General features: G+C 41.4%; 1 protein-coding gene across 2 annotated transcripts in view; it reads left to right on the plus strand.

Annotated features, from left to right (window-relative positions):
• The first annotated feature begins 2,312 nt into the window (after positions 1-2,312).
• The window catches only part of PPP2R3A (protein phosphatase 2 regulatory subunit B''alpha), a 40,174-nt gene continuing 27,642 nt past the window's right edge, over positions 2,313-14,844 (plus strand). Inside the window, exon 1 of one of the 2 annotated variants that reach the window (XM_054385908.1) lies at positions 2,313-4,274. In XM_054385908.1, coding sequence (XP_054241883.1) covers positions 2,313-4,274 — 1,962 coding nt within the window. Of the gene's footprint in view, positions 4,275-9,760; positions 9,893-14,844 lie in introns of those variants that run through there. The other variant, XM_054385909.1, reaches the window with a different exon arrangement.

The following is a 14,844-nucleotide window of genomic DNA, read 5'->3' on the forward strand; positions in this document are numbered from 1 at the left end:
GGACTCTGTGAATCATTAGACGTTTTAGAAGCACAGGAGCATGGGTTTTCCTGTCTGAACAAAGCCCATTAAGTCCTAAAAGATTAAGAGGTTGGGGAGCTAATTGTACTTTAACTGTGGCTCAGATTCAGCAGATCATTTAGCATACCTCATAGTGAAGCCTCAGAGTCAGTGGCTGGAGGGTGTGGAGTTATGTTACGTAGGTTTTATGCTTATACCTGATGGTAGCAGCACGTTTCAGTATACACCTTTTAGCCCCTGGTAGCCTGACTCACTGTGGCACACCTCATACCTCCGATGATCCTTCCGCCTCCCATGCCTGTGGGGCTTTGGGACAGTGCCAGGGAGTGTAGAGGAGAGCAATACAGGACAGGCACAGAAGTGTACGGAGGAGCTGGCCCTGGTGCAAGATGCAGCTTGGCCTGCGGTGTTTGATGGGCAGGTGGCAGCCTGTTACAGATACAAGCAGGGCAGTTGGAGCAGTTAGTTTTTCACCTTGAATGCAATCATCCCAATGCTTGATGTAACTCAAAGAACAAATAAGGAGGTTTCTTTACTCTGTGCTGTTCTACCCAATGGCACTGAGCAGAAATGACACATTACAAACTCTATCAAATACTCTGAAATGACTGCTTCTCAATTTTAAGTTAAGGCTTTTAAATACGTCAGCTATGAATGTTTAGAAGTCTTGTGCTATCCCCAGTCCTTAATTTCAACATTGCCAAACTCCAAGGTACTTCTCTGTTGTGTGAGCTAAGAGAGATGGGAGTAACATGCAGGAGGGCAATCCTTTCATCAGATGAGGGTGTGGCCTTTCACATAGTGTTAGATGTTTACCTTTGAAACAACAAAATAAACCCATGCTGTAGTGTGACTTAATTATGATATAGTCAGGTTTTATGAAATGGATTTCTGTTTGCACAGGAATAGTGTGTGCTAAGAACTTAATCGGTATGTTTTGTCTTGATTATTGAAGTACTGAAGATGAACCGATGTCTAAAATTTAAGACCCTTAAATCTGGGATTTCCTACACTTTCCTAAAAAAAAATAAGCGGTTTTGGGGTTTTTTTTCTGCTGCAATTGTGACCACAATGATATGAAAAGCAGCTGCAAATAGCTATGCTAAGTGTAAAACACTCGGTTCATGGTTTTTGCAGGCTTAGCCTTTATACAAATGTTACTTTCTGTTCTTGATGTCTACACCAGCAGATTTATTTTACAAAATATGCTATTTATGGGTTGTAAGGATGACAAAGTTATTCCTCCTTACACCATTCTGCCATAGTCCCACAGGTGAAAGAATGTCTTCCATTAGCCTATGTGGCCTTTCCTAAAGGCCATGCGTTCTTAGAGGCATTCGTCTACCTTGCTCCAAACTGCTTGCAGCTTTTTGTAATCCAGCGTTTGGTAATCCTGAAAGTGCTTTTCTTTACTGCTCTTTGCTGTATCTTTAATGTCTTGGAAAGTGAAAGTCAGAATTTCACAAGATGATTGAAATGTTTTGATCCATTAGAATTAAAGGTAATGCTTTGTTCAGTCTGAGCAGGGGAAAAAAAGGCAAGACTGAAAAAAAAAATTGAGTGGTTAAAATAGAGTTGTTAAAACGGCAACACACAGACAGCCTGTGTGTAAATAAAGGCTAGCTCTTCAGCAGTGTTCTTATGTGAGTGAAGGAAAAATATCAGCCTTCTCTGTGCAAGCATGAGTGTTGGTTGTTACAGTCTGGTGCCATATGTTAGGTACTAGACAAGGTTGCTTATTACATAAAAAGTATAATGACTCTCACTTGTTTCTTTTTTTTTCTTTCCTGTTGCAGAGACCTACCTTACCAGTGTGAGAGGGGAGTTGCAAAAGCATACTGTGGATTTTTTGTTTGTACATGCTGCTTGATTATCTATCTTTTATTGACTCACCCAAAAAGAGAGAAGGAGGATCAAACAAAAATCACTGTCTTTTCACTTCTGCCTGAGAGTTGTCTGAATTTTCTAATACCTGCTGGGGAACCCACCTGGACCATTACAAATGGAGCAGCTTGTGCTGCACCAGCACAACTTTCTGCATGGAGTACAAAAATGAAGTGGCTTTAAGTCAAACCATATGCAAGTTGTGCTAATTGCTGTGACTGTACCACTCCAGACTTAACCAGGGCTTTTCAAGGCAGTAGTGTCTTGTGTAGTTTGAATGTTTTCAACTGACATTTGAATGATTTTATTAAAAATCTGGTGTGGCTGTCAAAAGTAGGGAGGGGTGTGAACTTTTTTTTAAGTTCATGGTGGGTTTTGAAGCTTCGCTTCCAAGTGTGAGCTGTGCTATGGCAGCAGCCTACAGGCTTATGGTTACTTCTGTGAACTGCTACAGCAGTGTGGTGATAGACCAGCACTTTCAGCACACTGTGCATTACTGCACGGGCACTTGCCAGGTGTTTAAGCAAGGAGTTGCATGCATAGTTGCCCACCACAGTGTCTGCGCAGAGCTTGGTATCCAAGATGCCAACCTAGACCATAGAAGTCCTGTTCCTGAAAATGGACTTGTGTTGCCTGGAAATGAGGACTATCCACAAATTCTCCCAAGTAATCCAAGAATCAAAAAGGGCGCTTCAGTGCAGGCCTCCAGCAGTTTAAAAGACATTACTGGTGAGGCAATAAACCTTGCCAGTGGTAAAATAAAGGAATTCTCCTTTGAAAAACTCAAGAACTCTTCCAGTCATGTGGCCTACAGAAAGGGAAGGAAAGTTCGGTCGGAATCATTCAGCAGGAGATCGTTCGATTTTGACTTGATTTATGGACACTTCAACAATGATGAGAACTGCCCTCCATGTGGCTTTATGCAGAGTCCTTCACCTGTGGAAAAATGGCAGGAGAGCAATGATGCTTCAGAAGTCACCGTGAATCCCATAATTCCCTTCTCACCTCATTCTTTCTCTGAAGAAAACTTCATTACCCAGATTTTGGAAAAACACAAGTTAGATGGTTCTTCTAGTGGAGATATTAAAGTGTGCTTAGATATCTTGCTCAAGTGCTCAGAGGATCTGAAAAAGTGCACAGATATAATAAAACACTGCATCAAAAAGAAGTCTGCAGACAGTGTTAGTGGAGGGAACAGCAGTGATCCCCTGGCTAATTCAGAAATATATATGAATCTGATGACAAGATTTTCTTCCTACCTGAAGAAGCTACCCTTTGAGCTCAAGCCACTAGGAAACAAGGAAGCTGGTGACTTGGCAGAACTGGTTAACTGTTTTCATGGCTTGCAGCAAACTCCCTTTCTCCCAGTATTTGGAGATGAGCAGCCACCTAGGTATGAAGATATTATTCAGCTGCCATCCTCAAGTGCAGCTCCCCTCGGACTACCAGGTGATCAGTATGAGGTGACAAGCACCTCTCAGTCCATCCAAACAAGTACTGTGAGCTTTACCTCAAATGCCCTCCACAGCATCCCACAGGAGAAGAGTGTGAGAGCCGTGAAAGATGCTTCTGCTCTACCTCAGTTACCAGTCACAAGCCCTTCTGGCTGCACATCTTCCGCTGAGACTCTGTACATTGAGGAGGAGTCTGATGGGGAAAGAACATTAGGAAAAATAAAGGCAGAGCAGCAGAAAAGAGGCTGTGAGAGCCTAGAGCACAGCTGCCAGCTAGCTGCTGGTTCAGATCTAAGTGCCAGTGCTAAAGTAGAACATGCCAGAGTGGGAGATACTGAGCTCTCCCATGCTTCTGAGAAAATTACTCCTTTAAAAGCAGTTTCAGATTCTGTACTGCATGGTTCCCAAGCCAATGTCTCCAAAGTAGAACAGATGTATAGTAAGATAGACAAGGAGGAGATAGACAAACTGCTGCTGGACTTGGAGTGCTTCTCTCAGAAAATGGAGAATACTTTGAGGGAACCCCCTCTAAAGGAGAATGAACCTGCCTCTTTGCAGCTGTCTGGTTGGCATGGTAGGCAGGTGCTACCTCAGGCTCCTGAACCTAAAAGTAAACCCATTGACCCCACTTCCCCTGTGTCAAAAATCATGGAAATCAATGGTCATAAAATGGAAGAGGATGACAAAGCCCTGTTACTGCGTATCCTGGAAAGCATTGAGGACTTTGCCCAAGAACTGGTGGAATTCCAGACGGGCAAGGGAAGCTTGTCCAAGGAAAGGGAAGTGATGCAGATTCTTCAGGAAACTTTAACAACTCCTTCACAGTCCCTCCTTGCAGGGCAAAAAAGCTATACTAGGGCTTCCTCCAGAGACTCTGTTCCAGCTTCAATTCAGCAGGCCCCAGAAGTGATTAAGGTAAGAGAACCAAACCTTTGCTGGGATAGTGAGTAAAATAAATACGAGAAAATGTGGGGGAAAATTAATTTACATCTGTTAAGTGATTCATTATGCTTTGGATGCTGCAACACAGAATAACATGGTCAGCCTGGTACAAATGTAGCATTTGTTTAAATACAAACAACAAAAAAAGGAACTAATACCGCTAAGCAGACAAAATGTGCCCTGGTGTATAGTTTCTCTTTCAAGCTTGCTCCTGTCTTCTGATGTTTCTGCAGGCTGTTTGCTTGTACTTTAAATGGGTCCTATATAATAGAAGATAGAAACAAATTTTCAGCTAACTACTTTATTCCTGGGTCTAGGTATTAGACTGTCTCTTACCAGCTCAATGAGAACTGAATATTCCACTTCTCCCTTTCCCTTCTCTGAGCAGACTCCAACAGCCTTTGTTCTCTTCATTACCAGTTCCTAAATAGAGAGATTATCTATGCAAGAAGGTCAGAATCTACGAACACTGAGTTTTCTTTTCTCTCTCCCCAGTGCACAGAGTTGTTGTGGAGTCTGCTTTGCTTGTACCTCTCAAAGGTGGACTGAATCTTCCCACAAAAAAGGGTCTTGATGTGAGCCTGCTTTAGAGGGAAGCCACGACTGTCTGTCTAACCCTCAGTGCTTTCCGTTTGGTAACAAGTTCCAAATTTTCAAGATAACTTGGTGCCAAACTTCCAACCCCACATAAAGTGTGGAGACTGGCTTCAGTTTCCAAAATCAGCTTTCTGCCAAGTTACTTTTACAGCCCCTTCTATTTGGACCATGAAGTGTACATCTTTAAAACTGTCCTCTTTCTTGAAAATACAGGTATTTGGCGTAATTCTGAAATTGGGGGTGTTACGCTACTGAAATCTTCTTAGACTAGACTCTCCAAGTGTTTCTGATGTTTCTCTGGGCATCTTTGCTTACAGAAAATGGAAAGCATAACTTTGTCTGATCTATCCAGTAAGGGAGTCTTTTTTTCCTTGAGGAGTACAGAGTCAAGAAGCTGTAAAAGCTCTGAAGTGATCTTTTATAGTAGCTATTCTTGCTTTGTATGTTAATTCACAAAATTTCCTAACTAGCAGACTTTATAAAACCTTTTTTTTAAAAGCGTGACACTGACTGTGGCAGTTTTTTCTATAATACTTGAAAACTGGATGCATTTATACTGTCACATAGCTTATCAGTATGGTCACTTCCCAGCTTCTGTTTCCCTAATCACTTACCTACTTGTTGAGGTTTGCTGTCATTTATAGCATGGATATGGACATAAGGCCCTCTCTAGGTATAGCATCCAGGGAATGCATCCATGTTCCTGGATAAGTCTGTCTGGAGCTCAGTGTGGATTCTGATTTAGTTACACACGTGTGCCTGAATGAATAATACGTAAAGTATGTGGTGTGTTTTCTTAAGGCTCATAAAACTGCTATCAAATAGTTGTGTGCTCACACAAAAACCCCAGAGATCTAATAATACACTGGAAACACAGTGCAGCTTTCATTTATGCAGGTTGTGACAGTTTAAATGGTCCTCAAATCCTAAGCAATGAAGAAAGAAAGGGAGAAGCACTTTTAGTATGGACTGTTTGCTATCTCAGTTGGTGTGTCCAGGTAGCAATCTCTGCTAACTTGTATTGGCAACAGGCTTTCTCTTTATTGTAAAAGCCAATTATGCTTGTCCACAGAGAACAATAGAATTACTTGCCTCTTCATTTTCAAAACAAAAATATTTAGAAACTAGGAAATGAATACTCAAGAAGTCCATCAATTCTACAGAGCACATGAGTGCATCATGCTGCTTTCAGGCAGGCCAGGAAGCACTGTGTACTTTCAGACTGTCTAACATTTCCCATTCTGAGATCTGGTTTTCCACTGCTTATCTCTAAACCTACAACTATTTGTTTTAAAACTTCCTGTTCTGTGTGCCTGTCTTAAGCTGATCTTTTTAATATGGTGGGTTTGAAAAAAATAGTTCAGTGAAAAAATCTTAGCATCTGTTAAGTCTAGCAATAAAGCCCAACTATTTATCTGTATTTTTTTCTCTAGCTAGAAGGGCAGTGAGGAGCTCTGGGCAGACTGGCAGGTGTGAGGGAAATGGGGGAAACTCAAACCAGTGCATAGTGAAGAAGGTGGAGATAGAAATTCTCTGAATTTATCTGCAGAAGTGCTGAGTGTGAGAGTGTTTCTGAAAGGTAAAGGGTGCTACCTTTAAAGTAAAATGTTCATCTTCTGCAAAGTCCTTGGAAAAGTCTGGTGGATGTTTTTGAGGTTAACCTCTCTGTGTCCTTGATCTACCCACATACAGGATGGCTAATTCAACAGAATATTTAAATTCAGTTAATGCTTCCATAAGAATTGGTACTTAGGTGAAGTACCCTGGAAAAGTCTGTAAGAAACTTAGTCGTCCTGTTTTCAGAATCATGTTTGAATAATGCAGAGCTCTGTTCCGAGTGCTGCTCATGTGTTTTGTTTCAAGAGTTGTTGGATAAAAATCATCAATAATTTTTGCAGCGGAAACCAGGACCAAGGTTTGATATGAAGAGGCCTCTTATTTTTTTGATCTTGCTCTGTTGGTGTCTCTTCTCAAAAGGATTTACTTGTGGTGTAGTGAGCCAGAAAGAGCAATTGTACTTCCCAATTTGTCTCCCCTATGTCTCTACTTCCTCTTGCATGGTTCTGAATTTTGCTTTCCAATGATTATAATGCTTGTATACAAGATAGAAATTTTAGTGAGGTTTGTTTTCTGTGAGATTAGTAAGTGGAATTGCTCACATAGACATCAAATGGGTGATATAATTGTTTTTCGACCAGGATTATGGATCTGGCAGCAGAGGGTTTACAGTTGCCAGAGTTAAAAAATGGTTTCAGACTACCTTGTCTAACCACAGTATCTCAGATGGTAGAGCCCTGAGTCAAGTCTCCAGAGGCTGCTCCATGCTGCCTCATATTTCCTCTGGGCTGGGTTTAGGTGGCTGCTATCTAATCCTGCCTTGCCTCAAAGATTGATGGAGTAGGTACTGCTGGGACTTTCAGAAGTATTCTTAACTTGATGTGCTCTAAAACATTGTCCTGAGGCTGCTCACCTTGCTTTTTTGTATCAAAATGTCTGTGTTGCATGCTTAAATACGCAATCCTAAAATGACTCTGAGTGAAATTAAGACTGTTTCATGCTCATGTAAAATTAAGGTGGGCAACTTCATAATTCTTTCCCTTCAAAATGCTTTTTCATAGTTCTCTGTACTTCTTTGTTTAGCAAATTTAATTATAGGCTTATGAAGGATCTTGTGTGGGGCAATTAATTGTAAAAAATGGCTTCTATGACATCATAACGATTAACTGTCAAGAAATAATCACATTTTCTCAATGCACCCGAAATACAACATAAAGCTTTTTTCTGATAAATCAGCTTTCATCTTACATATATTACAAATTGTTCCAGTCAGATGTTGATAATATCTGCCAGTTAATCTACAGACACACTATTCAATCTTTAAAAAATTAATTGCTCAGTGCTTGCAAACTCAGAGTAAAAAAGGTATATATATATAAAATTTCTTTTCTGTCTGGTAATGGTTAGTGAAATAAATGAAAATAGTACGTGAATCTTAAAGTATCTCAGAATCAAAGTTGACAGGAAAAAAAAAAATCAGATGAAATGAAAGAAAGCAAGGTTGGACCAGATGATCCTCAAGATCCCTTCCAACCTTGTGTTTTATGAATTAAAAGAACTGGTACTGGATGCTTAGGGACATGTTCCTGGCCTGCAAGCTTTGGTAATCAGGGCAGCTAGTCTCTGCTTGTGTGAGGTTGATTTGTGTTGAAGCACAACACATTTAAAGGTAGGTGAAACAAAGCCTGGTGACAGAGTTTTTCAGCCTCGTTGGCTTTTTAAGTTCCCAGGTTGCACAGCTCGGACATAGCTGCAGTGACCTAAAGGGACCCAAACTTTGCTACATTCTTGTTCAAATCTTCTTTTATAAAGAAGTGGATTTCACAGCCCAGGTTGTGGGACCATAGCCTGATACAGGAGGGAAACATAAAGATTTTGATACAGATTTATGAAGAAGTTAAAAAAAGTTCCTGATGTGATTGTGCTGGAAGTCTCTCTGCTTTAGTAAATAACCTATTTAACTGCACAAGAGCAAATCTGTGATAAGAGGATTGTTATGGATAGTCTGTTTCTGTGTCTGTCTGTAGTGCAGTCACAATAGGTGATGCTGATTTTGATTTAACTTTATGCCTTTTGCACAAAACCAGAAACAGCACATCAGAAGCACATGTGCAGTAAAGCTTTCTGTTTGTGAGGCCCAGTGAGATCTCTTTCTCATTTCTAATGCACTATCTTGATACAAGCCCTACTAGCTAGAAATGGGATGTTCTCTGTTACTGAGCACAGAAAGTAAATTTGCAAGTAGCTGGGACTTTCAAAATCAAGTAGGGAAAACAGGGACTCAGTGCTTGTTCATCCTGTGGAGTAAGAGCTGGATTTAGGCCTTTATTAAGCATCACTGTTGTGGTAGGAGGAGGAGAACACACTTAAGCCTAGACAAAGTCTTGAGCAAGAATTTGAAATCTACTTGTTCAAGGTTGTGCAGAGAGAGGGAAGGCTTCTGTGCACTGAGAATTGCTTTGCCTTAGCTTTGTGAGTATTAGGGGGAAAGTGAATAAAAAGAATGATGCATTTTGGTGTCTATATGAAATTGTTTTCTTAAGAACTGCTTCAGAATATTTGAGCTTGTTATCCAAGGTCATTCTTATGTGCTTGCTTGCCATTAAAGAAATTAGATGATTTGCTTTTTCCAAGCAAGAAGGAAAAACTTATGTTTTCTGAAAATTATAGCCTTTGGTCTGGAGTGGGAACTAATGCTGATCATCTGCTTCATCACCTCAGAAGCAGGGACTTCAAACCACTAGCATCGCATGTTCACAGGCCTTGGGTGAGAGCATGTGGTTTAACCCCGTCTGAGTCCATCTGGTGCAAACTTGCACCTCAGGTTTCAGCACTGAAACACATAAAGTAAGAACTATTGGGGAAGATGGTATATTTAGCCACTTCTGCAGTGCATCTAATTATAGCACTCTTGGTAGTGGTGGTGGGTGCTTCCTTTCCCATATTACCCCTGGCCTATTACAGGCCAAGGACAGATTGTCTGTCATATAGCCAGCAGGGAAATAGATTCTGTTGTAGATCATATTTCTCAATTAAAGTATTACAAGAAGGCAGACGATCCTGGTGGTGCTGAAAGGTACTTTGAATATCAATTAAAAAAGGGAGGTTTGGATTCAGGAATGAGATAAAATATTTAGATGTTGTCCTTGTGAAGAGAGAGAAGACATAGTATGTTGAAGCCATTTGCCATTTTTTGCCTGTAAAAATCAAAACCAAGAGAGCAACGTGCTGGTCTTGACGTGATATCCTACAGAGTCCCTGTGCCCCTTCTGGAAAGGGCATCATCTGCTTAGGAGCTGACCAGGATGATGATCAAGGAGAATTCTCTGCGGAGAGACCCAGACTTAGGAGGGGAGCTAGCTTTCCTTGCGAAGGGCTGTGACTTTGTTCTTCCATCTCGCTTCAAGAGGCGGCTGAAGTCATTCCAGCAGGCCCAGGTTTGAATGCTTGGTGTTTCTTTTTTCCTTTTTTTTTTTTTTTTTTTTTTTTGTGCTTTGTATTTTTTTTATTGGATCAGAGAATCAAGCTGTATTCCCTCTAGGAGTATCTATTTGCAGAAAGTTATTCAGAGCTAGATACCAGCAGGTTTAAAAATAAACCCCCTAGGCTTAGATTGCAGGGTTAAAACATCTTTGTAAACAAGGGGGGGAAATTAATAGCAGGGGCAGTGATTTAGAAATTGGAGGTAGTGTAAGACTATTCAATCTTTTCTGTGTTGTTGTGGTTTGGGTTTTTTTAAGAAAAACTGTGTGTGATTGTTCTGCATGTCTCCTGCTGCATGTGGGACAACCACAACATTCTGTTGTATCCAGTGAGATACAACAGTGTATCTACTGTGAAAATTTGTGCACAAACCAACCTACCTGGCTTTGGGGCTTGTGATTTTACCATTGCAAGGTACTTCTTTTTGCTCTTTCATACTATCTCTACGCTGGGAGTGAAGGAGATCATTTGGGTTGGAAAAGATCCTTAAGATCATGGAGATGTAGCCAAAGAAATAAAAATTGTAACACAGCTATATTTCTCGGTAAATCCCAGCTGCTGTACTTGCTTTCTGGGGCAACTGCAAACGATGAGCATAATTTATGCTAGGCCACCAAATAAGCACAGGGCCACCCCAGATTTACAGGGAATCACAATATGCTGAAATTAGCCCATCTTGATCTTCATCTCTACTTAAATAATCAGTGACCCAGTGACGAAGTTAAAAGTTGAAATGTTCAGCAGTGCAGCTAAGAAACAGCTATTAAAATTGCTCCAGAGTATATTGTAGCACATTGTGTTTTCCTAATATCTGGTGGCAGGGAATAGTACATATGAGGTTAATCTCTGGAACTTGTTTTTTTCATTCTCTAGAGGAGAATCGAATGAGGTAATAATGTGTAGTAATGGCTTGGGTGGGGACCATGAGCAATTCAGAAGAGAGGAACAGGAATGGTGCAGCAGGGTGAAATTCACTCTCCAGAGTTAGTCTGATCACCTAAAGATTTAATCAGGGTAAGGTTTGCAGGGAGAGATAGATCTCCTGGTAGGTCAACTGGAAAAGTTGATTAGCCTTTGATACATGAGCCCTCCAACTGGTCTGAAGTAGGAGCAGCAACCTTCACTGCTAAATGCATCGTGAATAACAGTTCTGGGGCTGCAGACCCAAGGCAAGTGAATTAGTGCAGTGGGCAACTGCAGCTGAAAAAAGGATCGTCTTGCTTCCTGTTCCCTTTCTTCCAGTGCTTGTTCCCTCTTGCTACGTCCTCACTGTCACCCCTATCATGCTCTTGGGCCCCATGGGTCTTTCTGTGAGCTGGCTTAACTCTGAACACTGTAGAAGATCATCCAGCAACAAAGCTGTTTTCTGCCTTTCCAAGTGGGCTAAATCTGTTCACAGAGAGATCTGGCAAGCTCTGCAGCTGTCATTTAAACACAGTGACAACGTACGTTTTGGGGGTGGAGTACAAGAGATGGGTTTCTTCTACTTGGCAGCAGTGAGATGTTAATTTTGTGGCTTTTGGGGCTATTCTTTATGGTGTGAGTGTGTTAGGGTGGGATGACCAATGGTAGAGGTAATTTGGCTAACTAAAGATGTGCTAGCAGGAGGGAAGGTGATAGGGAGCAGAGAGATGGGTGATAGGCAGTTTGTGAAACCTGTAGATATTGGCCAGGAAGGCAAGGGAGGACAAGACAAGGTATTTTGTACAACCCATATTACTTCTAAGAGCTGTAATTTCAGTTCTTGTGCTTATTTTTTGCAGGACTGTTTATAGAAGGATTGGAGACCCTCCCATAGCAGTGTTGATACAAAGGGAGGTAGGGAGGTTTCTAATTGCTTGTAGGAGGACTATTCCTAATACTAGCTCATGTCAGCACTGGTTTTCTGCAAGTCTTAAACTCCTCAAGACAGAGCTTTCCCCTACCCTCTTCCAGTGACCTCTTGCAGGCCATACTACCCTAAGTTAAATTCATCCTCCAGCCTAACCCTCACAAGCTGCTGCTCATAGCTGTTGCCCCTTTTACACCATAGAGTCATAGAATCATTTGGTTTGGAAAATACCTTTAAGATCGAGTCCAACCATTATCTAACTCTTCCAAGTCTGGTGCTATACCATGTCCCTCAGCAATATGTCTGCATCTCTTGTTTGAGAATCCTTTCAGTGAAGGAGATTCTTCTCATATCCAACCTAAACCTCTGCTGCTGCAACTTGAAGCCATTTCCTCATCCTATCACTTGTTACTAGGGAGAAGAGACCAATCTCAATGTACCATTACAGAGTTTGTCTGTGTAACTGTGCTTCAAATAATTGTAAGCTGTGATTAGCCCATCCCTAAGCTTCCTCTTTGCCCAGCTAACCTCACCCAGCCTCTTAAGCTCACCTGCTACGTGCTCCTAATCCTGGCTATCTGAATTGCCTTCTGTAGATGCCTGTTTTGTTTCTCTCCATTCATTTTGAAGTGAAGGCCTGAAAGTGGTTGCGGCAGTCCAGAGGCAACCTCCCTAGTGTCAGGCAGAAGAGATAATAATTTTCTGTCTTCTCCTGGCCCTATTCCTAATGCAGTCTGGTACATAGTTTGCCTTATTTGTAAGTCACCAATGCTGCAGGCTCATCTGCACACCTTCTCCCCCGCATCCTTTGCAGCAGGGCTGTTACTCAGACAGTGGGTTCCCAACCTAAACCCATGCCTAGAGTATTGCTCTATGCAGGTGGAGAACTTGGCACCTTTACTCATGGAAATAGTTGAACAGTTTTTCAAGGCTTCTCCACCCAAGGTTCTGCCTTTCATCCTGGTGGCCTTGCCCCTAGGTAAGTGTCATCTGCAAGTCAGGACAGATGAGAGCTCTGGTGGGACTTCTTTGAGGAGTGGAGCTTTACATCCACTGTTGTCCTTCTCTCTTGATTTATTTGGATGTACATTGATTGTTTTCTCCATGGAGTTTAGAGTGTGAACTGAAGTATATCAGTCTCAGGAAGGGCAGGTGTGTGTGTGTATATATATATATATATATATATATATGTAGGCACATTTGTCGGTAGAAGCATGTGAGGTCTGTGTTTTCAAAACTCAGCTGGATTGATCTAACTAGATTGATCAACTGGATTGATCTAGAACTTCATTAAGCCCAAGAGTTAGCCCTGTGTCCCTTCTCATCTTAATACTTCTGTGATTCTGTGTTGCTTAGGTAGAGTTTGTTTTCATTTTTGTTTTGCTTTGATTGGATTTTGTTTCTGATGGTGAGTTTATGATTTATTAGTAGAAGATATTCTATCCAGAAATGCATTTCCTTAGGGCCTCTTCATGCTGTTTGGAGCCATGTGCAGATGACCATTTGCTGTTCTTACTGTCCTTAGAGACAGATAAGAAAGAGGCAGCCGAAAGCTATAATGATGGGAAAGGGCTTCAGTGAAGGAAAGAGAAAGTCTCAGGCAACAGATACAAGTCAGCTCTGGAGAGCTGAGGATCTTGGAGGATGGCTTGTGTCCAGTTACTATTAGACTTCAGTAAGACAGGAACTGTAAAAAATGGAAGGAGACATTAAGTCAGCACTGTGGACTGTGAGAATCCAGGCTGAGTCACTGTACCCTAGAAAAGAGGATTACAGAATCCTATTTGGAAAAAAAACATGGAACTGGTAAACTTATTATCTAGGATCCTGTTGGAGACTGGGGCCAAGAAGGAGGAGGAGAAAGTGTTTGAGCACTTGATGTGTTACTGCTTCCTTCTGGAACTTTATGCTGGGACTGACAAGTCCTTGAGAGACAGGTCTGGTTGACAGAGGTATAGTGTCTGTGGTTTGGTTGTGTAGCTGCAATGAAGCTGTGGTTCTGTCTAGTTTATTTAGAATGCAGATGTCACTGTTTAAGTCTGTCCATAAATAAATTGTATGACTGTCAAAAGGTGATACAGTGGATAGTTAAGGTAAATGACACTATGCTATAGAGCAGGATTTAAATCAGGCTTTCATCTCACCTTCCTCTTTGGCAAAAAAACATTAATATATTGGCTAATAGTAACAAAGCCAAAAGACTTATTACAGGGTTTGCAGTTTCCTTTCTTGTCCTTTCTGAAAATGCATGTTCCACTAAGCAAACATTGCCACAGAATTTCCCCTCCTGTTTCTTGCTTTTTTCACAAATAGTTGTCGTTAACTCCCTGATATCTCCATAGTCGTTGACCTCTGGTTTTACGCATCCTGGAGTATTCATTTGCAAGATTGTTCTAGGGAACAGGATCTTCAAGCTTGTTGCTGACTGTTGTTTTTTCTTTGTGTCCTTGTAGAAAGCTTGTTTCATATGTGAGAGGGAAGAAGGCAAAACTTAAACAATTGATTTCTATTCCTGAAGTAGAATCTTCTGAAAAGAAGCCTTCTGTAAGCAATGCCCCCTCGTTTGACTTGGGCTGAGAAGGCATTATTCAGTCTTACTATGAAGATCATCTGCAAACCTGTATCTGGACTGGCTCCCTACTTTGACGCTCAGCAGCATTCTCTGCATTTCCCCTATAGATGTCCAACCTTCTGGCTTGTGTGGTGGTCATGGATCAGGAAATTAATGTAGATTGTTGAGTCCAGGTTTGTGGCTTATGAGGGCTGGTACCAAGTATTGCTGACTCTGACATTACTTGCAGGAAAACTAATTGCTCTGCTCTTCAGAAGGTGGAGGCCAGGGCAAAGTCAATGAGAGAACAGTATGTTGGTTTGCTTCCCTTCGGTTTATTAAATTTGAGTAATTTCTTGTAGTTCCTCCTGGTCCTGACAGCTAGGAGTGTATGGGTGTATTAAAGAGATTAATGAGCAATAAACCTGTTTCTGAGAACCGACTCTTCAAGACAAAAGGCTATTGAGTCCTATTATAGAAGTCAAGTGGCTGCAGTTGGCACCTCATTGTCTGTTCCAGCTTTG

Source organism: Indicator indicator, chromosome 13 (assembly GCF_027791375.1).
Source record: "Indicator indicator isolate 239-I01 chromosome 13, UM_Iind_1.1, whole genome shotgun sequence".
Classification (NCBI taxonomy): Eukaryota; Metazoa; Chordata; class Aves; order Piciformes; family Indicatoridae; genus Indicator; species Indicator indicator.